This window comes from Podarcis erhardii, assembly GCF_964252035.2.
Source record: "Podarcis erhardii genome assembly, chromosome: 13".
NCBI classification, from domain to species: domain Eukaryota; kingdom Metazoa; phylum Chordata; class Lepidosauria; order Squamata; family Lacertidae; genus Podarcis; species Podarcis erhardii.
Window position 1 is genome coordinate 51,091,810 of NC_138502.1, and position 24,777 is coordinate 51,116,586.

At 41.9% G+C, this 24,777-nt stretch overlaps 2 protein-coding genes across 5 annotated transcripts in view; both read right to left on the reverse strand.

Moving 5' to 3' along the window:
- Positions 1–24,777, reverse strand: part of TGFBR1 (transforming growth factor beta receptor 1) — a 72,540-nt gene that overhangs the window by 8,742 nt on the left and 39,021 nt on the right. The window lies entirely within an intron of this gene.
- RECK (reversion inducing cysteine rich protein with kazal motifs) overlaps positions 1–24,777 on the reverse strand; it is a gene marked incomplete at its 5' end in the record, with an annotated part of 44,273 nt that overhangs the window by 6,966 nt on the left and 12,530 nt on the right. For 2 of the 4 annotated variants that reach the window (XM_081836272.1, XM_081836273.1), the window contains 12 exons: positions 1,369–1,564; positions 2,134–2,305; positions 2,714–2,833; positions 3,290–3,478; positions 5,025–5,165; positions 7,221–7,357; positions 7,742–7,954; positions 9,887–10,066; positions 12,369–12,636; positions 13,427–13,624; positions 15,155–15,188; positions 24,644–24,691. In XM_081836272.1, coding sequence (XP_081692398.1) covers positions 1,369–1,564; positions 2,134–2,305; positions 2,714–2,833; positions 3,290–3,478; positions 5,025–5,165; positions 7,221–7,357; positions 7,742–7,954; positions 9,887–10,066; positions 12,369–12,636; positions 13,427–13,624; positions 15,155–15,188; positions 24,644–24,691 — 1,896 coding nt within the window. Of the gene's footprint in view, positions 1–1,368; positions 1,565–2,133; positions 2,306–2,713; positions 2,834–3,289; positions 3,479–5,024; positions 5,166–7,220; positions 7,358–7,741; positions 7,955–9,886; positions 10,067–12,368; positions 12,637–13,426; positions 13,625–15,154; positions 15,189–22,238; positions 22,313–24,643; positions 24,692–24,777 lie in introns of those variants that run through there. The other 2 variants (XM_081836274.1, XM_081836275.1) reach the window with 2 other exon arrangements.

Below are 24,777 nucleotides of genomic sequence, written 5' to 3' on the forward strand. Positions count from 1 at the left end.
CTCCCAAAATAACCTAAGCTAGCAAACGCCAAAGTGATAAATCAATACTATTAAAAATAAAATGAACATGTATTTGAAACCTCTAAAAACATGAACATTTGAAAATGCCTAAAACAGTCACATGCCCTCACAGTTAACAATGTCAAGGTTGCCAGAAATTGTATCTTTCAGCCAGCAAATGCCTGGGAGAACAGGAATGTTTTAAAGTTCTTCCTAAAAGTTAGAGAAACAGCTGTATCTCAGGGAGGGCATTTCCAGGCACCTTCCAGTGGCAGTGCCATCAGTGGTTCCCTGCCTATTGTGGGGCCTGAAACTGTTGATACTGGGGGAAGTGACTTGAATAAGCCACTTCAGGGAAGAAAAAAGCAGTTCTGTGAAAACTTCTCTAAGCCTACTGAGAAAGTGAAAAGCTATGGACTTCATTAGTAAAATCATTGTTTTACGCTGTCATTGACCCTTCTTTAGACTTTGTGAATGCCTGCAGGTCACAGTAGTTCAACTTTAAAAGAATTGTGGAAAAAAGCTCTGAATGAATTTAAAATAGTGAATGATGCCAGAAAAAAAGGAAAGCTGAAGAACCTTCCTCCAATACTGTGCTGAATTGCTTTCAACTGTAGACTGCAAACTATCTTTTTCCTAGCTAGTATGATCTCTTACAATCCCCAGGACATCATAAAAATACCTATGTTTTTGACAGGGAGCCCCAAAGGGCTGTTTGACATGGCTACACGATGGCTCAAGAGTAATAATTTTAAAAGCCACAGAGTGAAAGCAGACAAAATGCCCAAGATGATGCTCAGCTGTACTATTTGAGTGCAGGTGGAGAATCAAATGAATGAACACTCCCCTAAATAGAATACTCCTTACATGTATAAAACTTGCAAGAAGGCTAAAAGTTAGTTTTGTCTTTAACATGCACTTCTGCACGTCTGAGAAACATTTTTATGGAGGTGGATTCAAACACCTGACTCAGTCTGAAATTGTATAACCAACTAACAGATATTAGGTGGTATTAATACTCCCAATACTTTGGTTTCTACCATTATAGTAGTACTATAAATATCAAAATTAAGATGGAGTTTGAGGAGTAACAGAAGTTCCAAATCAGTAATTTGACACCGCAAAGCCCCAGAAGGACTGTGCCATTATCCACAGTGACTAGCAGTTTCAGCTCAGGTGGCACAGTGCAAATAAATGGCTTTTTAATAAAATATATTGTGCATTCAAATTCTCTCACCTGGTTAAATATAACACAGAGGAAGCACAAAGCAGGAAAAATGACCCAGAGAGGAACAAGTTTGGTTGGGTCTACCTTAACAGTGGAACAATAAAAACCATATTTAAGTAATGTGAAAGATTATTCCATACCTGACATGGACCTTTGTATGATACACTTTTCCCTTTTTGGTGTAGAACACATGGACTGCTATATTCTATATTGTCTGTATCGCAAACAGGATCTCGCAATTGGTCACCACAACTGAATTGTCTGGGCACACATTCGTATTGGTTACATCCAAACTTCTCAAAACTCGTTAAGCAAACCTGTGGCTTTGGTATACATCTGGATTAAATAATATTTTCATGTTATTTGTTATTTTTCCCAAAAAAAACAACAACAACAGATTGAGATAATTTTGAAAGAAGCAGAGGTTAACACTGGCCCCAAAAGAGTGGCAGAAAAGTAATGTGCCAAAAATATTTAAGTACCCAGTTGCATTACAAACACAAAAAGAATTCCAGCCCTCTATAAACCTAAGAATTTATGTTGTTCTTGTAGACTGAAGGGCACTGCAAATGTAGTTGTATGCTTCCAGGGTGCAGGAAGACGAGGTGAAAGATCACATCCTCTGAGGCGGAACCTCTCACGACTCTCCCAATAGCAAATCTATGGCAACCAATTACTTACAAAAAAATAACACAATAGGAAGGAAACTGCAAGAAAAAACAAATGGGCAAAATCGAAATCTCCTCTTGAAAATTATCCATGTACAAGTTAGGCAGAACACCTACTGACTGATATGGTGACAATTCATCCTTGTCTGTACGTAAGCCAAATTATGTTATGGCACAACTGAATTTTTATAAGCAAGCTAATTTCCTAGAGTGCTACAGATTTTCTTAAATATTTACCTCTGATTTTTAAGGCAGGGATTAGGGTTGCAAGGATCCTTGGAGATGCAGGATCCAAATTCAAACTGGTTGTCCTGAAGCCCAACACAACGTGCTATACATACGCTTGGATAGGTACGACCGTTCTGTCCACACACTGGGACAAACTGATCAGCACAGTTACATGGCAGACCTGAAAGAGTTAAAGCTTTTGTTAGGAACTTGCAGATTCCCAAAGAGGCTGGAATTCTGAGGTCTGTACTCCTAACATCTATAGCAAAAGCACAGACTAGCAAGCCTGATTTGAACGGCCATGATCCAACACAGAGTTTAACCACACTTAAGCCCACTGAAATAAAAGAATTTAATCGCACAGCTGTGTTGGGAGCATGGCTCTTCTTTTTTAAATCTGTTACAGGAAGATATGAACATTCGTTTATTATTAGAATTATGGGATTTGCTTTGCATTTAACTGCTGGATTCTGAATACTGGACAAGCCACTGAACTGTCTTCAATAGCAGCCTCAAAGAGTTGCTACAGGGAATATCTTGGCAAAGTACAGCCAGGAAATAAAACACACCACACATACACAAATCCTACCTGTAATGTCATGCTCATCATCTGAGTTGTATTCATTTAGACACTGGCGAGTGGAGCAGATCAGATTCCCAGCAAAACAAGAACAGACATTGCAACCTATTTTGAAAGGTTTTCCGTGGCCTTAAAATAAAACAAATGCATTAATAAAGAGCCGCTTCAGGGAGAAGCAGAAACAACAGTCTGCACCCATACTGGGAGCAAAACTCTCCACCTGGATGGTCCCGGGCGGGAGGAAAGAGGAATAGCCAGACAAAGATGAAAGGTGGTGGGCAAGAGAACTATTGCCACTGCTCTGTCACCCTGCACCTCCTCAGATAAAGCAAGGTGGGGAAAAGGCCCCAAGGTGAGTGACTCTGGACCCCCTGCTCTCCCCCATGTATATAACTTCACCTACCTAGGGAAGCTGACCAGGAACAAAACTTTTAACAATCACCAAGTCTAAGACGCTGAAGATCCCAACATAAACTTTGCTTCCTGAGGCTGAGCCAGTTTGGGAGTTGCACTCTCAAATGCCCTTCCTTATACTACCAGAGAACAGGAAATTTTCAGAGCTTAATAATCTGCAACAGTACATACCTTTTCTTTCCCCTCCAACAATGCATGATTTTTGGAGGTCAACACAGTGCAGTTCCATACAGTTTTCCAGCAGCCCACTCTGGCCACACGTGCAGATCTTATAGCAACCCACATCTCCTGCAGAGGACGGAACCTGGATGAGAGTACCTTGGCGGACAATAAAATCGGAAGCTTCGCCCAACTTGCAGCCTGTGCAAAGATGGCAAAGTGTTAACTGAACTACAGACGATTATGTTCCAGAAATATTTAAAGGCTTTTACATAGCAAGAAAGACTACACATGTAAAAAATTATTTTGGGAAAAGGTGTAGCATACTACTTTACATTTGAAGGTACAGAAGACATTGGAAGATAGAACCGTTTCATCTCCAGAAATGTGTCTTCAAGAGCAAGAACCATCAATGTTTGTTTGTTTGTTTGTTTGTTTGTTTGTTTGTTTGTTTATTCATTCATTCATTCATTCAATAATTTCTATCCTGCTCTTACAATGTACATTAGAAAATAAATATGTCTCATCTCAAGCCTACCAGGCTTATGAAGACAATACATGTAAATCTCTCTGAATTCATTGGAATTTACTATAAAGTTCAAAATGTTAGCCTTCCAGTCTAACACCTCAGTCTTAAACACATTTTCATGGGAAAGGCCTCACTGGAGGTTTATTTTATTTTATTATGTTACATTTCTAAACAAAAAAATCTGTCACTTTGTATTTCTTAGTACAGAAAGTATTGATCTGATGTGTAGAGATCTTTCCTATTCTAATTAATTCAAGAGGGTTCTTTCTGGAAGCTTCTCTGTGTGAAAGAAACAGTGTGCATGCACACGAAAGCTGATACCCAGAACAAACTTAGTTGGTCTCTAAGGTGCTACTGGACAATTTTTTAATTTAAACAATTCATGATGTTTGAGTTATTCCTTCAGAGACGCTGGCTTGAACTGGTCCTGTTATCTTTTCTGTCAAGGTCATGCTGATTGTAACAGTAAGGCCAGAAGGAGCCTGGGTTTCACTCTTTTCAGTCTCTCTTTCCTTCTCGTGTGTTGTTCTGTATAAGTGTTAAGTGTCGTATTATAAATTATTTGCTTAAACTTACAAGTTAAGTCTGCTGCAACTGGACTTCTTACGGACAGGGCCAATCCTGAACGTATTGGATTTGTGACCATTATGCTCATTTGCCTTCAGTAGCAATAAAGCGCTGCTGGGTGAACTACAATTGCCTTTGGTCTATTTTTTGGAATCCCGCAACATGTTTAAGTTTTTACACTGCTAACTATGCGCTGGAGTTCTGCTCTGTATCAATATTGAGTAGAATACATGACTAAATCATCAAAGGCAGTTGACTTGTTAAAGTAAGAGTATGTTAACTGTAATCAAATAAAATAGCTCCCTCTCATAACTCCCAAAGAACAATTCAAACAACAAATTATATAAAATATTCATTTAAAAAAACAGCCGTAAAAGATCTCCACACGTGAATAACATTGCCTAGCTAAAAGCCACCTGAAAAAGAAACTATTGGTGGCAGATGCCAAAGGACACTACAGGAAAAGGCCTCTCTCTTCTGCCCCCCGTTCTCCGTTAATTAGGCACTGGGCAAACCAGAAGAGCCTTAATATCAATTCTGAAAATTCTAATGTTGTTCTTAGATTATCAGAATCCTACATACAGCTAACAGAGTTCTTTCTAAAAACAAACCTGCGAATATAGCTGGGAGTGCAACTATTGTATTACTTACCCTGTATACAAAAGTAAGGGAGACATGGTTCCCCAGTCTGACATCCTTTTCTATTGACTTCACATAACTGATTGGCAGCACAAGGATTTGGGTTACAGGGGTGTGTAACATCATCCACAATGTTCCCTAAAGTGCTTGGGCCTGAAAAGACAAGGGAGTTAAATAGAGGTCATCTACAGAGTGGAAAACAAAGTGGTGACATGGTAGCCTAGTTCACATATACAGTGGTACCTTGGTTCAAGAACAGCTTGGTTTATGAACAACTTGGATTAAGAATACTGCAAACCTGGAAGTAGGTGTTTTGGTTTGTGAACTTTGCCATGAAAGCAGAAAATGTTCCGCTTCCTGTTCAGTGTAAATTGAGTCCCCTGCTGCTATGGGAAAGCATGTCTTGGTTTAAGAACGCTTTGGTTTAAGAACGGACTTCTGCAACGGATTAAGTTTGTAAACCAAGGTACCAGTGTAATGCTAAACCGTAAGTGAGCACTATGTACATATAAGCCTCAAGGCTCAAGCTCTCCAGCACATATGCACAGCACATGGAGCCTTACAAAAGGACAGTATGTGTGGACTCTCCGCTCCCTTACCAGGGCAAAAAGACTGATACTGATGAATTGGAAAAATAAAAATGCGGCTCCCTTCTACGGTTGGATCGAAGACCTATACAAACTCACAACATACAAACAACTTGCATATAAACACAGACTTGCCAAGGACAAATTCAATGTTATTTGGATTCCCTTCTTACAAACAATGCAATAGGTTAAGATCTGGTGAATTACAGTAACAACTTTGTAAAGTATAGAGTTTTGGTTTTCTTCCCTTTCCCTCTTTACTTTGCCTTCTACACGGCTGCTGTCTCTCTTTTATTTATGTCTCACCATCTTGAGTGCACACATAATTACAGTGGTGCCCCGCAAGACGAACGCCTCGCAAGACGGAAAACCCGCTAGACAAAAGGGTTTTCCGTTTTGGAGGCGCTTCACTAAACAAATTTCTCTATGGGGTTGCTTCGCAAGACGAAAAAAGCTTGTGAGTTCCCGTGTGTTTTTTTTGCTTCCCCCCCCCTTTCCTAAGCCGCTAATCAGCTGTTCCGCTGATAAGCCGCTTAACAGCTGATCGCTAAAAGCCGCTAGACCGCTAATAGCGCTAATCCGCTAAGCCGTCAATGGGCTTGCTTCGCAAGACGAAAAAACCGCTTGACGAAGAGAATCGCGGAACGGATTCTTTTCGTCTTGCGAGGCACCACTGTATGTATTTTTCTAACTTTCAATAAAGAAGAAAAAAAGATTGCTGAGTGCATGTAAAGTGCCTGGCAGCTCCTTCCTAGATTTCCTTGGGCAGATATCTTGGCATCAGGCTGCACGGTGCTTCACTTTACAGGCCACCTGTGCATATGGACGAGTTAAGCCAGTTAAGGGAGATCAAAATGTGAAGCTGCACATGCTCAGAGTATTTTCTTTTTCTTTATCAGCATCAATAAAATGCTTGTGTGTGTTTTTTTTTTTTAAAAAAAGCTCAATTACTCCCCCTCATCTTCCTGTGTTGTTGGAGGGGGGGGGGAACATGTAGGGGGTTGGACTAGATGACTCTCTAGGATGCTTCCAACCTTACAATCCCCTCCAATTCTAGTTCTATGATTCTGCTTTTTAACAATTCTGTAGACGTGTTTGTGAATTCTAACTTCAACACATAAGGTTAGTTCTTCAGTACAGGCGTCCCCCCACTTACATGGGGGTTATGTTTTGGGGCCCCGCGCACATAAGTGAAAATTGCATTAAGTGGGGAGCACCCTCTAAAAAGCCCATTTTTTCCTGCTCTCCTGCTCTCAGTCCCGCTTTCTCTCCACACAACTAGTTGAAGCGAGTTGAAGCCCTGGGGCTGCTGGGAGGCTGGAGGGCACTTGGGAACACAGCTGCTGCTGCTGTGCTACCACGTGTATCAGCTGCTAGGCAGGGAGGCCAAGCAGCCTAAACAAAGCCCTGCTGTGCCTCTGGTCTCTTTAGGGTTTTGTCCACCCTCAGTGAAATCTGCTTCAGGCTCCAGGGAGGGTATCTTCATGAGCCAGAAGGACTCACCAGCTCTCTCCTACCATTTCCTGGTTTGAATCTATTCATCTACTAACTTCCCACCACCGCGCATATACGTGGTTGCGTGCAAGTTGATCACGCATAAGTGAGGGATGCCTGTACTTACGAACATATGTATCTAAAGGTATGCAAGTCTCTAAGTCATCGGTTGGAGACAGAAGTTCACAGATGCTTTCGGCCATGTGTCCCTCAGGAAATTTGCTTAAATCTCCACATTTCTTGAGAATTTCCACGCAATCCGACCTTCAGAAACAACAAAGTATTTACACATTACACACATGTACACTGCTCAGATTGCATAGGCCAAGTTAATCCAATAAACTCTCTCTACCCCTAATACACATCCTGGTCTAATTCTAATGACTTCTTCTAAATACCCCCAATACCTTGGCCTTAGTTTAAGATTATATTTCCATATTCTCAAAATTAAGTTGTTCTGCTTTAGTTTTTATTATTGTTAAACCAGATTTATGTCCCTGCTGCTCGACTGTAAATTCTGGATACTTTATTATTATTATTATTATCAACTAGTGCCCATCTAATCCTGCTCTCACTGCAGCCATCTAGATTCAGGGTTCTCCTCTCCTGCAATTCCCAGCAACTGGAAGAACCCTGCCACCCACTTACTTGCAGATTATGCTCCCTCTAGATTTACTGTGACACGGCTTTATCTGCAGTGAACAAGCAATCGCCTTCCACATTTCCGGCTGGCATTTTTTAATATCAAGGACAGGAATATTGATAAATGGCATCTTAATTGTTCCTTTCTCCCAAAGTTTCATGTCATTCATGGCTCCTTGGTCTGATTGGGCATTGCAGCTCCTGAAGAGTTCAGTTGGCCTTCAAGGAAAGATACATTATGGAGTCATACAGAAAATGCTTTTGAACTCAATATGAATGTTTATCCAGGCCAGAGACTGAATACCACCATCTCCTAACAAATCAATGGTCAGAGAGTTGTTGGTGCTAAGTCCCTTCCCGGAGGATACTTTAGACTTGTGCGCAGGGCCGTCCTATCCCGGGTGCCAGATTCCAAGGCTGCCCCCCTCAACCGCCACTGGAGAAGTGAAAAGTGGTTGCACCAGATTCTGGCAAGATCTCATGCAAGCCCTGTGAGATTGTGTGGAGGCTTCTGCATGATCTCATGGGGCTGCCACAAGATCTCACAGGGCTTGCATGAGATCTCGCTGCAATCCAGTAGCCACAGCCCCACAACACTGGTAAATGAGGTTTCAGTGGCGGGTGGCAAAGGGGGTCAGATGGTACACACACAGGGCAGGATCTTCCCACTTTGGCTTGGGCGGTGAAACAGGGTGGGGACACATCTGCTTGTGTGCTGAGGGAAGGTGAAAGTGAGGAAGCCCGAGCCAGGAAGCTTGTGACATCAGCTCCTGAAGAAATGGTCTTCAGTCAGCTTGAAAGGATTCTGTACTTCTCTATAGCTTATGCCATTTATTTATTTTAGTATTTTAAAATTGAAAAACCACCTTGGGTGCCTTGTCAGGAAGGTGCTGTACATAAACACAAGTGATCAATAATAGATTATTAATATTATGGAAGTCAGAGCCCAGCATTCTGAAGGCAAATAAGTTAAGAATCAATTCTTAATATGTCTCAAATTAAGGGGCACAAAGCATGTTAAACCCGTAATATGTATTATTATTAATTATTAAAATACACATAATCAAACACACCTTGACACAGAAATCATTCTGTCTTTAAATCTAAATATAGTATTATAACAAGAACTTATAATCACAGTGATACAGCTGAGACATGTATCAATCAGAATAATATAAGCAGTTGAATAGTATATTGACATTTCATATCATACCGATTATAAGTGAACTCTTTTCAGTAAAGTTGTCTGGAGAACATCCTTCCTTAAAGTGCTTATAATATGAATGTTTTGCTAGAAATGCTACAGTTTAAACTCACTCATCCTAGGGCAGTGCTGAAGTTCTTGAGTTCGAAAATGCTGTTGTTACTTGCCTTGCAACAGTAGGTGACCTATTCACCATTGCTAAAGCTTCCTGAAAGGTATGTTCCTTTACATACCTGAGAAGCAATATTTTCATGTGACGAGAAAGAGAGAAATGCTCAGAATCAGCCTTTTTAAAAGACTGTTTCTCATTTGACAAAATGAAACGGAAAACCCTGGGCTAGTAACCAATACAGTCGTATCTTGGAAGTCAAACAGAATCTGTTCCAGAAGTCCGTTCGACTTCCGAAACATTCCGACTTCCAAAGCGTGGCTTCCAATTGGCTGCAGGAAGTTCCTGCAGCCAATCAGAATCTGCGGAAGCTGCAGCGGACGTTTGGCTTCCGAAAGAACGTTCGAAAACTGGAACACTCACTTCTGGTTTTTGATCGTTCGGGAGCCAAAATGTTTGACTCCCAAGGCGTTCGAGAGCCAAGGTACGACTGTACATGTAAACCAGCTCCTATAAATCTAGAAGTAAACGCATAATCAAAAATGATAAATTTGTAATCTATTGGCATAATATATAATCATGGTTATCTACATTTTCAATCACAGTAAAATCACAGAGAGTTAGTAGGCTCAGCGGTTGGAGGAAGATCAAACTCTCTTCTTCCAGCACCCAATAACATCTTTCAACATTCTTTATAAACCAACAATGTTCAAAATGGGGAGGGGGGGAATTCTCCAAATCCCACATTACCAAGTAAACTATACCAGCTCTACCTAATTATACATTTCATCCAAAAACAATATATTCTGAAGAAAATACTCAAGTGTACCTTTCCTACCTGTTATTAAAATTAGTGCAGTAAGTAAGATTTCTACAGCCCAGCTGACAAGGTTCACGTACATCTGCTAAACAGGTCAACATGGAAACTTCGACTGGGTTATACTCACAAAAGCGATCAAATTCTTGCCAGCTCTGTGTATTGCCCCAGCTGCTGCTATAAAGTTTAGTGCATAAATCTCTGTGGGAAAAGAAACACAAGGGAATAAAATGAAGACAAAACCTTGGATTATAATGCTTATGATTTAACTCACAAGATGTATTGCTCAAAATATGGTGTTCCTATACCATGGAAAACATATGCAATTCTCTCTAGGTTACAGGATGTAGTTGATCTAGTAATTAAGGGTAAGAAATTGGGTCTGGCCAGATTGTCATTTCCTCCATTCCCTATGGGCCAAGTTTGGCTGGTGGCGCTGGCAGGGGGGGGGTGTGCGTGTGTGTGCTGGCAGGGTGTGTGTGTGTGTGCGTGTGTGTGTGTGCTGCTGCTGCTGCAGTTTGCCTGCAGCATTTGAAATCAAACCACGTGGGCAAAAAGCACAGCCTGCAGCTCAGCTGCCACCATAGAATCATAGAATCACAGAGTTGGAAGAGACCCCAAGGGCCATCGAGTCCAACCCCCTGCCAAGCAGGAAACACCATCAGAGCACTCCTGACATATGGTTGTCAAGCCTCTGCTTAAAGACCTCCAACGAAGGAGACTCCACCACACTCCTTGGCAGCAAATTCCACTGTCAAACAGCTCTTACTGTCAGGAAGTTCTTCCTAATGTTTAGGTGGAATCTCTGAAGAAAAGATTTATTGCTCAGATAAGTCCTGGCGTCCAGCCCGCTTCGCTGCGCAGCTACCAGGCAGGCCTTCGGACTTCAAAGGCCACATTCCAAAGGCTCTGAGCAACACGCAGAGTTCAGCAGCAGCGGTTAGAGAAAGCTGTAAAACTTCCTTGCTTTCTTCAGTGTGCTTAAATAAAGTCCACTCAGGATCTTAGCAGCTAAGCGCACTGAAGAAAGCAAGGACAACAAGGAGGCAGCCATTCTAGCTTCTCCAGGGAGGGAGTTCCAAAGTTTGGGAGCAGCCACCAAGACGGCCCCAAGAATCCTAGCTGCACCAGTTCTGGTTTACTCATAAGCAGCAAGGATGGTCAATCATAGAATCATAGAATCATAGAGTTGGAAGAGACCACAAGGGCCATCGAGTCCAACCCCCTGCCAAGCAGGAAACACCATCAGAGCACTCCTGACATATGATTGTCAAGCCTCTGCTTAAAGACCTCCAAAGAAGGAGACTCCACCACACTCCTTGGCAGCAAATTCCACTGTCGAACAGCTCTGACTGTCAGGAAGTTCTTCCTAATGTTTAGGTGGAATCCTCTTTCTTGTAGTTTGGATCCATTGCTCCATGTCCGCTTCTCTGGAGCAGCAGAAAACAACCTTTCTCCCTCCTCTATGTGACATCCTTTTATATATTTGAACATGGCTATCATATCACCCCTTAACCTCCTCTTCTCCAGGCTAAACATGCCCAGCTCCCTTAGCCGTTCCTCATAAGGCATCGTTTCCAGGCCTTTGACCATTTTGGTTGCCCTCCTCTGGACACGTTCCAGTTTGTCAGTGTCCTTCTTGAATTGTGGTGCCCAGAACTGGACACAGTACTCCAGGTGAGGTCTGACCAGAGTAGAATACAGTGGCACTATTACTTCCCTTGATCTAGATGCTATACTCCTATTGATGCAGCCCAGAATTGCATTGGCTTTTTTAACTGCCGTGTGACACTGTTGGCTCATGTCAAGATTGTGGTCAACCAAGACTCCTAGATCCTTTTCACATGTACTGCTCTCAAGCCAGGTGTCACCCATCTTGTATTTGTGCCTCTCATTTTTTTTTGCCCAAGTGCAATACTATACATTTCTCCCTGCTAAAATTCATCTTGTTTGTTTTGGCCCAGTTCTCTAATCTGTCAAGGTCGTTTTGAAGTGTGATCCTGTCCTCTGGGGTGTTAGCCACCCCTCCCAGTTTGGTGTCATCTGCAAATTTGATCAGGATGCCCTTGAGTCCATCATCCAAGTCATTGATAAAGATGTTGAATAAGACCGGGCCCAAGACAGAACCCTGTGGCACCCCACTAGTCACTCTTCTCCAGGATGAAGAGGTACCATCAGCTGATTGCTGAGTTCTATAAAATGTTTGACATGGGGCTTTGCAAGCACTGGTAATTCGCAAGTCCTGTTGTATATAAGCGCTCTGCAAGCATGGACAATCAGACGATTGTTGGGTCTTATGGGGAACCATCCACAGGGCTTTGCAAGACAGAATGGTCAGATCATTTTCTAGGCTCCAACACAAGGAGAGGGCTCACAACATCCTTTGAAATCACAAGGTTCCCAGCCTCCCCAAGCCATAGGAGGAGCTGAATCCCATTTTGAAACATCAAGCACCCAAAGGAGAGCCTATAAAAGACGGAAAGAAAATGCAAAATGTACTCACCTACATATGGAAGTATTTGCTTTAGAACAGCAGTGTAATTTAGCACCATCCAGACCTGTTGAAGGTGGAGGGTGCAGAGTGACTCCAGGGTGAACAGATCTTGAGCTCTCAAGGAAACATTGCCATAGAGGATCCTGTGGCAGAGGCATCGTTTTACAGCTTTCAATAAGTCCATCCACAATTTCAAGCTCTGTTTTCATTGACTTCAGGATCTTTTTACAAGCTGTTTGGCAGGCATAATCTTCTGCCCTATCACAGCAGTATAAACCTAAATAGCAGAGAAGAAATAAATACTGCTACCTGTCACATAGTTGTGTTTACATCACAGTGTCAAAACATCAGCACGTTAAAATTTAATATAATGCAATTAAAAATTGCTTTATATATAAAAATGCTGCATTGTATCTATTCTTTAAAGAGCAGGCAGAAAGATTGTTTTTTCCCCTTCAGATTAGTGACTGCACCCTGCTTGTTCCACTTGCCGACCCTTCCCCCAACCTCCCACCAATCTTCCCCCCCTCCCTCCCCACTCAGACCACACCAAGCCTCCCTCCCCTTAGAACTTCTCCTGCCACAATTACTGCCTCAGTCTATAGGGACTGTTCCTCCACTGCTTGCCTGGGTCTGCAGATACTCTCTGATGCTGCTATAAGGGCCCAGCAGCTCCCTGAAGACTGTCATCTTGCTGTTGTTCTCAGTGCCACCTGTCTGTGGCCAAGCAAACTGCAGCATGATGACCCTCTTACATGTTTATTATACAGAAATAAAACAGATCACTCTCTAAAGAGCAACCACAGATCAGGAGAGGAAGGTGTGGGTGCCTGAGGGACACTTCCCTCAGTTTGGCAGGTCCTGTGGGTTACCACCTCTACTCCAGGAGAATGTCTTCAATTCTTTTACTTTTGAAAGCAAATACAGAGAAAAATATAGATGAAAAAGAAATTTGCAGTCCAAAACATGAACAGAAAACCATGCTTACACTATAGATACCATTGCGTACTTCCACCCATTAAGGTGCTAAAATTTTGCATGCCAAACTTGTATTTTCTCATACTTACTATCTGTTGAATTTCTCATTGGATAGGACTGTGTGTAGTTGTTCACACAATGAATTAATTGTGGGCTAACGGAGGCGCAGTAACTTTCAACAGCTTTGAACTGAGAAGGACCTGGAGAAGAGTCGGTTCGAAAGATTGCCTGGCAATATTCCCGGCAGTTTGTGTGATGACCAGCATAACTGCAACAAACTGATCCCACTAGAGGAGGGAAACACAAGCAAAACAATGCATTACAAATAACTCTTTATTATTAGTGATGAAAATACAGAAATATGTTTATACTCTATCGTGGGGAAGGGCCAGAATCTAGTCAGTGTTCTGGATAGGCCAAATTTGACAGGTGAGTGGGACCACCCACCTGCCAATCACCCACTGTCACAAAGACATTGTGCCCACACATGCACAACGACCTGCCAGATGGGAAAAGCAGCTGATTGCCAAGGCTTGTGAAGCCAGGTACAGAGCAATATGCTGTGTTATTTCTGTGCAAGCCGCTGGCAGTGTTGTGCTAGATTTTTTTGCCTACTATGTGAGAACGTGGCATTCTGAAGGGTGATAAAATTAGAAAGTAGAGAAAAACAGCCATGAAGCCAAACCAAAACCAAAACCATTAAAATATTAAATGTTTTGGTAGTCCAGTGCTGCAGTGTGCTAACCAATAATAAAGCAAGGGATCAAGTTACTCTAACTGCTCCCACCCAGACAGATTACGATGTATGTTTTAGTGTGTCCACCCATAGGAATATATTAATGCAAATGATGGAAAACTCCATCCCCCTCATCCACTTCCTAATTCTTATAAAATGTGTAAAGCAAACTTTTCTTTTCTTTTCCCTTTTTTGATTAGTTACTTCTTTTAGTTCAGGGGCAGGCACTGGGTTTTTTGTTCTTCTTTCCTACTCCCTTCTACTTACTCTGCTCATACTTTTACCCACATGAAAGCCACAAGGCCTGGTCTACTGTCTTGGACTGGTAACTATGAATTTTAATATAACCTCTAATATGCTATGGATACTATAACTAGATGAGCTGGAGGAAGTCAGGAGTGTTAACAACTGACTGACTGGTTGCTTTGCCAGTGCTATTACAAGTACATGCAATTAGTTCACACCATTAATAAACCATTACTTTATATGCAATTTATATTATACTACTTGAAGTTGCTTGAACAATCATACGTAACTTGTTTTATTTTCATAAATGTTGTATTATGCAATTTGCTTTATTCTCTGTAAGTACCTTTTCCCCCTTACTTTTTATAATGCCATGAATCTTTGTACACCAGTGAACCAACTGATTCGTTTCAGTCACAATCCTGACTCAGCAGGTATGAATCAAAATACTTTACTTGCTATCCCACTGAATCAATGCTGAGCAAATCCAAACCCTGACTGAAGGATCCAGTTAATATTGCTGCACTGGTCAGGCCTTGGTATGTTATGCACTAATCTAGACAGGATTCCAGAATTAACAGAATATGAATACAACTGGCTGCAAACTTGCAGTTGGTGGGAAAAGTTCCGAGCCTCAAACTAAGATGTTTACAGGAAACGCACTACATTTTCCCTTGGCAAACTGTCAACCAGCTCAAGCAGTTGTGAAATGCAACATATGTTATGCTATCATCTGATATTAAAAAATGAACATACATCTCAAAAAGCAGGCAATGAAACGGGAGAAAATGATAAACTAATATTTAGGAAGGATTTTTTAAAAAGGTATACTTACTTTCATTTCTGTTGATGCAGCTAAAAAGTGCATTCTAAAAACAAAAGCAAAAAGTATCACTTTTAAATAGCTACTGGTAAAAAAAATTAAATGGCAAATTCACTACATCTTTTGTTGGTGAGCAAAAGAATATAACTGAATCATATGCACACACATATATAATTATATGAAGAGTTAAAGTTCAGTACAATTAATAAACATGAAAATCTCCTGTTAGCCTTGATTTGCACATCCTATGGCTAATTAAATACTGAAGACCCTTGAGAACTTCCAGGAATGACAGTAGCTATAGTGGGACAGATCAAAGAAATAGCAAACCATTTTCCAGAAGATTGTCACAAAGATTCTGTCAGAAAGGCTTCATTCATACACCACGACGGATAGCACACCAAGCAGAAGTAGGAAGAGGCTGCAGGGAACCTCAGGAGAAGGCACAGGCAAACTCGGCCCTCCAGATGTTTTTGGGGACTACAACTCCCATCATCCCTGACCACTGGTCCTTTTACTAGGGATGATGGGAGTTGTAGTCCCAAAACTTCTGGAGGGCCAAGTTTGCCTATGCCTGTTCAGGAGTCTATGCAGACCCCTCTCCTGCGCAGCTGGGAGAATTAGAAGCTTTTGTGATTTGTTGTATCTTCTGTACCAATAACCTGTGGCTTGAAGATGGTCCTTGAAGTGCACCCCACAGATTGCATCTCAGATGGCATTTCAAAATGGTATCCTCTAAATGTAGGGATTTGATTCATGCATCTGACAATCTGTTCATTACAAAAAGACATATTTGCAGCAATTCCCCATCATTTCGCTGTTCAGGTTTATGAATCCAAAAAGGAAAAAGTAATGGAGAAACTGCTGCTGCTTGCGTGCCAGGTGGTAGCTTCAGCTGTGGGTTCCCTTCCACCAGGCAAATATGGCTTAAGTGTGCAGAATACTAGCCAGAAAGGTTGCCAAAAACATTGTGCTCTATTGTTTTTGTGATGACTAAGCTTTGGAAACTGAAATTTCCTCAATATCAGTGGAGGCTGGTCCATTAGAGGATATTGCATTTCAAGCTGTGGTAGAGGGCAATGGTTTGTTTTCTGGTCTTGACTGGGGTGTCGGTGGCACAGGGCTCCCAGTCTCCTCCTTCCATAATGCTTTTAAGACCAGAACAGGACCAGGGCATCTGTAATTTTTATCTGTAAACCGCCTTGAGTCCCTGTCAGGTAAAAAGGCCCGGTATACATCAACATCATCATCATCATCATCATCATCATCATCATCATCATCATCATCATCTATGCCTGCCTCACCAACCTCTATCTGCCCTCAGCCAGTCACCATCTGCTTTTCTTAATTACAACCAGTCAGCAGGTGGCTTGGGGCTCCAGCCCCTACTGTTGGCCTCCTTGCCTCCACCCTACCAGCCCCACCTGCACAGCATCCTCCTCTGATGGTTCCAGGTGTGATCAAGACGAGAGGGAAGAACTGTGTGGCAGCTGTATCTCTGCCCTTGTGGTCCAGGCACTGGCATCCACTCTGCTCTCACAAGTGACTGGTGAGGGTGGCTCCCCTGGGGAGGGGATGCTGTCTAAGACAGACAGAATTTGCACAGAATATTATATATCATCTATATTATATATAACTATAACTTTTAAGAACCAGCATCTGAGCTTTCTTTTTCCTCCCGGTGTGCCACATATTTTCAACTGTAAGCTGGAAAGCTGTAACCATCTTATTGCTGAGTTGCTCTGGGAACCTTTTAGACTAAAAGAGTGAGGCATAAATGCCATAAATAAGTATGTAAATAAAAGTTATAGCCTGGTAATCTGCAGGTTATGAATAAATAGTCTCAATTTCAACACTGTTTTTCTAAGTAGTTTTATTTCATTTTCTTTTCCATTCAAACAATTTCCTTCTGTCAGTGAAAAAACTTTCAGAGCTTAAAAGAAGATCTTTTAACATTCTTTTAAAATGTTAATCTGTCACATATCACAAAGTTTAGTGGTTTTGCCATGAAACAAAGCTATACATATTGTTGCATATGAGCAGAATAATCCTAGGGTGTCTATAGGAAAGGTCTGAAGCTGCCATCAGAATAGTCTTGCTGAGGACAAACTATTGTCCCCAAGAGACAACTGCCCACCAAAACAACACATTAGTTTTACCAATTATTCTTTTTAATGGTTATACAATGATCTGAAATACACCCTTCAATAATAATAATAATAATAATAATAATAATAATAATAATAATAATAATTAGCATTCATATACCACCTTTCTCTTCCAAGGATCTCAAGGGGCTGTACATGCTTCTGCTCTGCCCCATTTAATCCTCACAACAACCCTGCGATGAAGGTTAGGCTAAGAGATGGTGACTGGCCCAAGCACACTCAAGGAGCTTCATGGCTGAGTGGGAATTCAAACTCTGCTCTCCTAAGCCCTAGTTCAATACTTATACCAATATATTTCATCTCTCTAGAATGCAGAATCTTTTAACACTCAAGATTTTACTCCCAGGATCTAAAGAGCCTGAGTATATCCTGTGGGATTTTGGACTTTCAATAGCCGCCCTTGCAAAAACTATTCTACAAACTGTATTTGAAAGTCTTCTCAGTTTAAAGAATGGTTTAGCGCACACAATGACATGGAGTAGAAAATTTTCTAATAGTGTGATACTCTGGATCCTGCCTGAAAAATCAATCCAGCCTGCTTTATGATACCTTTGCAAACATATGCCTTATTCTCTAAATAGCACTTATCATAAATTATGTTCTTTTATCTTCGATTTATTTTAAATTTTGTATTATACATGCATTTGCAAGTGTGGTCTGCTTTGATATATTTTTAGTGGCAAATAAATGCAATAAATAATAATAAACCAATTAATATAGCCATTCTAAAACACTTTCCACAATTCCCCTTGTTTTTATAAGGCTTTAAATTCTTAAGCCTTTAGCCTTTCCCAAATATACTGCCTGTTCCACAGTTGCTCAATTCAGTCTCTACCTGATACACCTTCACTACTCTCACAAATTACTTCATATCCCTGGAGAAAGATACTGACTACTACTCATAGTACTATTTGATATATGCTGTAAGGTGCCCAGAGTGGCTGGGGGAACCCAGCCAGATGGGCGGGGTATAAATAATAAGATTATTATTATTCATAATACTTTTTTTGCACAAATGAAGTGTCATCAGAATGCTGGTGACACATAGCTCTTTCTCCCTTTCCCCCATGAACCAGGCAAGATGAGTTTCAGGTTCAGGCGGCAAAGCTGAAGCTGCATCCTGGCAAGATGCAGGCATTGTGGACACAGCTCTACTCCACTGAAAGAACCTGGAGTGTCCTGAGATCCACAGCAGCTCCTAGTGGTGCATGGTCCTTGGTGCCCTTGTTATTATTGTTTAGTCATTTAGTCATGTCCGACTCTTCATGACCCCCTGGACCAAAGTACGCCAGGCACTCCTGTCTTCCACTGCCTCCCGCACTTTGGTCAAACTCATGCTGGTAGCTTCGAGAACACTGTCCAACCATCTCGTCCTCTGTCGTCCCCTTCTCCTTGTGCCCTCCATCTTTCCCAACATCAGGGTCTTTTCCAGGGAGTCTTCTCTTCTCATGAGGTGGCCAAAGTCTTGGAGCCTCAGCTTCAGGATCTGTCCTTCCCGTGAGCACTCAGAGCTGATTTCCTTCAGAATGGAGAGGTTTGATCTTCTTGCAGTCCATGGGACTCTCAAGCGTTTCCTCCAGCACCATAATTCAAAAGCATCAATTCTTCAGCAATCAGCCTTGTTTATGGTCCAGCTCTCACTTCCATACATCACTACTGGGAAAACCAGAGCTTTAACTATACAGACCTTTGTTGGCAAGGTGATGTCTCTGCTTTTTTTAAGAATGTGCTTCCTTTCTGCTCCACAGTGTCAGGACAAGCAGAGGCCATTAAACCAGCAATTGCCAGCCAAGGAAGAGTGCTTCCAGCAGGGCCAAGCAAGATTTAGCCACACAATCTTGGCCTCAGAGGATTTTGGTGGGTCAAGGGCCACCTGAAAAATCTACCTGAAAACCCCTAGTTACATATGGACATCACATTATTTCAGTATTTCCACAATCTTTTGGAAGCTACTTTTGAGAGCCCCTCGCAGAGGTGGCTTTAGGGCAGCAAGAGCAGTGCAGGGGCACAGGGCATGCAGCCGAGGGTGGGGTCTTCTCAAAACCTGATAAGCACATGCCCACCTTCAGGAAGGAGGTGTGAGGGCTCTGACAGGGTCCTATAGTCCTCCTATAGAGAGTCCTCCTAGAGAGCCAGTGTGGTGTAGTGGTTAAGAGTGGTAGTCTCGTAATCTGGGGAACCGGGTTCGCGTCTCCGCTCCTCCACATGCAGCTGCTGGGTGACCTTGGGCTAGTCACACTTCTCTGAAGTCTCTCAGCCCCACTCACCTCACAGAGTGTTTGTTGTGGGGGAGGAAGGGAAAGGAGAATGTTAGCCGCTTTGAGACTCCTTAAAGGGAGTGAAAGGTGGGATATCAAATCCAAACTCTTCTTCTTCCTCTTCTCCTGCCTACTTCACAAAGCCAGGCAAGCAAACTTTGGGAAGAAGACGGGAGGGCTCTAGGACCCTGCCAGACCCACGTGCCTCCTTCCCAAAGCCCCAGCATCTTGTTTACCTAGCTTAAGCTAGCACTGCAAGGGTTGTGGGGAGAGCCAAATGTTGGCCTCACACAGGGCAGCATATTACCAAGGTTCATCCCTGCCTCTTGGGGCTATAAGGAGGACAGAAAATTCCAAATCAACAAATAGTACATTTCAGGTTGCAGGACAGCAGGATCGGGTGATCTAAAGCAGGGGTCGGCAAGGCTTACCGGGCATAGGCCAGATCACTTCTGCAGAGATCCTCTATGGGCCGGGCCATGCGTCTGCGCATGTCTGCGGTGCCGGAAATCGCTTCTGCGCATGCCCAGATGCCAAAAATCGTGCCTGTGCAGAAGCAATTTCCGGAGCCACAGAAGAGAGTCCCTGCACCGTGCTGGTTTAGCGCAATGGGCAGGGACTCGCCACGCGGGCGGCTCGGTTCAGGGGTGGCTCATGGGCCAGTTAAGTGACCCTCATGGGCCACTTCCAGCCCATGGGCCTTAGGTTGCCGACCTCTGATCCAAAGACTATATAGGATCTCAACAGGCCTTCCATAAGTGCTATCAATGGCTTGGTTCCTCAGTCGGGACAATTCATTACCCGTTGAAAGCTGAGCTGAGACAGATTGCCCGGAAGGCCAGCTTTAAACAGCAGAATCTTCAACCTGTCTACCAACTGCTCTGTCTCACAGTAAACCCAGCTTTGTCAGCGATTTAAACTTCATATAATTTGTTTCCTTTTGTGAATTTACCATATTTTTCACTCCATAAGACACACTTTTTTCTTCCTAAAAAGTAAGGGAAAATGTCTGTGCGTCTTATGGAGCGAATGCATGGTCCCTGGATCAGGGAGGGAGATAAAGGACTCTAGTGATAAAGAAGGCTGCCTGGGAGGGGGGAGGTAAAAGCCCATGGATCCTCAGGATTTTTACATTGGGTCACCCCAAATTCACCATCAGATCACATAGCATGTCCATGGCTACAGCCGGCACCAAAAAAATCACGCACCCACTGTTTCCTAGGGCCACAATGGCACAAAAACGTGGTTACAAAGCACGGATCCACATGGATTCTCAGGATTTTTGCATTGGGCTACCCCAAACTCACCGTCAAATCACATGTCTGTGGCTACAGCATGAACCAAAAAAATCATCCATCCACTGTTTCGTTCAGAGTATTTTTTTTCTTGTTTTCCTCCTCTAAAAACTAGGTGAGTCTTATGGTCAGGTGTGTCTTATGGAGTGAAAAATACGTATTTTCAATAAATATCTCTGAGACATGGCTCAAGAGCTGTGTCTGGTACGTGAAACAACAGCAAAACAAATAAGTGCAACCATGTTTACTTAGAAGTAAGCTTCACCGAATTTCAAGATGCTTATTTGCAATAAGCAGGGTTAGGACTGCAGCCCAAGGCTGTGTTTGGACATGCACGTGTAGTTGGGGGAGGTGCTTGCCAAATTACTAGCCTTCAGGCTGATCCCTAAATGGCATGTTAAGTTTTCACTTGTTAGTGGAAATCACCAGAAGTAAACCTGTCAAGAGACAGGAAGACAGACAATCAGCACACAAACAAAAATGGTAATTACATGTCTGAATCTGTAAGTGTGGAAGGATATAACCCCCTTTAAAAAAAATACTATTACCACTTATTATTTTATTCAACAGAGTTCAGCAAATATCTTTACTGACACATTTTCTAGAACTGAAATGTATTCATTCCAAAACAATTTCTAAGAAAAGTATTGTCTCTTGCAAGTATCTGGTGACTTATTCATCAATGCAGATCAAGAAGATATTGTGGGCTACTTTAGTAACCTGAGGATATATTTCACTCCTGTTCTTTGAAAACTAATGTGTTGGACCCAGTCTTGCCCTCCTACAAAATGGAGCATTCCTTTCATTAACAGAAGGGACCAAGAGCCTTAGGAGGCTTGTGCTGGAAGAAAGGGGGAACAGTTTAAACTGATCCCCTTTTCAGCCACAGCACCATCTCTCCTAATCCCATGGGACAGTCTTTTGGGATGCAGGAGGAAGGGAAATAACTGAAGTAGCAGAGTGTCCCATTGGGACAGATGGTCTGAATCCAATCCTGCTATCTGGAGAGATGCTGAAAATATATTCTGGGAGATTCATCACCTCATCCTCAAACCCCAATCTACAAATGAGTGCTATGTTTCCCATGACTTTTATCATAGACAGTATCAAAGCAGCGAAGTATGGTTCACCCATATATGAGGAAGAAAAGTATGGAAGTACAAGAACGTATTTCTCTTATAAATGTTTGAAAAACACTAGACAGTAGTTTTATGTAATCATTTGTAATCATTCTTGAAATAAGTCCACTTATTTATATGAAATAAATATTACAAAATGATTCCAACAAGAAAGAGAAAAGAAGAATTAGGAAGAGAAACTACTCTGTCATGATCAGTGATCACTTTTTCATTCCCATTTTTTAAAACTCTCTTACCTGTCCTTTCCGTTCTCCAACAAACATTGGTCAACCTCCTACAGCAATGCAGAAATCCAGAAAAGAGAAGGAAACTAGCATAACAGAGGAAAGGTTACAGATACGGGCAGTGAAGTATAATACAGAAGAGATAAAGCTATTTAATGTAGGGGATATCAGTTTAGAAGAACACAAGCTATGAAAATCTCAGCAGCTAAAGAGATTAGGAAAAGAAAAAAAAGCTTTCTAAGGCATATTTGCAATAAGATAAAAAGCTAAGTAGTATTTAATCTAAATCCCTTGCTGGGGAGTGAGCAGGCCACTGCATTTATTTCTTAATCTAAAGAATAAAGACATAAAGAAGAATCAATATGGAGATTTTTAATTTACCAAGTAGTCTAATCGATTATGGGACTTGGTCTCCTTTACTTTTGAACCTAAGGACAACAGCCACTGTGGCTTTGGGTTGGAGATATCTACTTTCAATTGCAAGGTCTTCCCTTCTTTTTTCCAATGTCTTATTGATTCCCTACTCTGATCTGAGTGAATCTAAAAACACAATCCTAAAGTGAATGCTCTTCTTTCAGGCAGAAGTAGGTAAGAAAAACAGCATGTGAAGAGATTTATATTCTGAAGAGAAGGTGTGCTGGAGAAAGTTTCCTGAAAATACCATTGCTTTTTATACATTATTGAATGCAATCACATACTTGGACATAACTGATTTAAAAGATTATTCAAAACATTTTCAGTTGCACACAAACAGAAAATTAATTATTATTGATTACCTACAAAAATTGTATGCTAAGAAGGCTACTATTTTTTATATAAAACTTATTCTTTTCAATGATTGCTTTTACCAATTAAGCATGTTCCCACTTAAGAGAATAAAATTACTCCAGCTAAGTTAGCTTGTATTCAAATAAAAAACAGGACATTTCAGAACACAGATATATAGACAGGATCCATAGTTCACAAACATGTTTTCTGCTTATAGTGTGAGATTTGAACTAACCAAATCCCAAGCACCTGACTAATTGCCCTACAGCTGATGTAATTCTGGATCCCAGCAAACCATAATTTGCAGACATGAAGCCAGCTCTCCAAATGCAGTACCCCCTCCCTACCCCCCAGACTCTTGGAAGAAGAGTACTGGATTGGGCAGACCTTTTCTGTGATCTATCACGACTTTTGTTATAAGCCTCTCTCTCCAGAGCAATTCTTGCCCTCGTTTCTGTGGGGGTGCACCAACAGAAACCATGGCTTTCACAAAAAAGACCCATTTTAATCATGGACTGTACCAAACTTGTGAATACAAACTCTGATCTACAAAGTTAACTGTTTGCTTTAACCATGGTTTGTGGGTCTACATGCAATCTTCCAGAAAATTTGGCAAATTAGAATAATTTGAATTGCATCAGAATTTTTCTGATATCAGAGGGATATCCTCTGCATCCTGTCTGTGGGAGCTGTATACGGTGGTGCCCCGCAAGACGAACGCCTCGCAAGACGGAAAACCCGCTAGACAAAAGAGTTTTCCGTTTTGGAGGTGCTTCGCAAAACGAATTTCCCCATGGGCTTGCTTTGCAAGACGAAAATGTCTTGCGAGTTCCTGCGGGTTTTTTCCCCTCCCCCCCCTTTTTCTAAGGCGCTAAGCCGCTTATCAGCTGATCCGATAAGCCGTTAAGCCGCTAAAAGCCGCTAAACCGCTAATAGCGCTAATCCGCTAAGCTGTCAATGGGCTTGCTTCGCAAGACGAAAAAACCGCTATACGAAGAGAATCGCGGAACGGATTAATTTCATCTTGCGAGGCACCACTGTATTAGCATGTTTACTTCACTTGAATTTAGTAAGAGCCGTTTGACAGTGGAACAATCTCCCTCAGGAGGCTGTGGAGTCTCCTTCCTTGGAGGCTTTTAAGCAGAGGTGGGATGGCTTTAATGGATGCTTTAATCTGAGATTCCTGCATGGCAGGGGGTTGGACTAGATGCCTCACGGGTCCCTTCCAACTCTATGTGAAATTAAACACTTTGAAACTGCCAATCTTGTCCAATTTTGTATTTGCAATTGACATCTATTCATTGTTACTAATGACCTAATGAAAAATATCAATGGAAAAATAAAGCACTTGGAAAGAATAAATTTTTTTTGCCCCACATCCATGATGAATTAGGATGGGAAATTCCAGGGAAGGGAGGATCAGGAGGGAGTGGCTGTTTACTTTGCTGGCTTTCGGTTTGCAAAGCCCAGTTTGCCATGAACCAGTATCTTATCTGCAGTGGAGGAAAGAGGTCAACTTGGTCTGTTTCACCTCCAGAAAAGTTTATGACTTGGAAACTGTTATGAGCCTTCAAAGTGCGCCAACATCAGGAAAGCTTAAGCATATTGATTGACAGGGAGGGGTAGCCCACTGTCTGTAATGCACTTACCTCATATTCTTTCCTGCAAACTTTCATAATATCATTTTTTGAAGATGCCTGAAAGACATTAGTTTCATTACCAGCACATATTTCATATTATTCAAGAGCAAAATTATACAACAATAAATTATATAGAAGATATT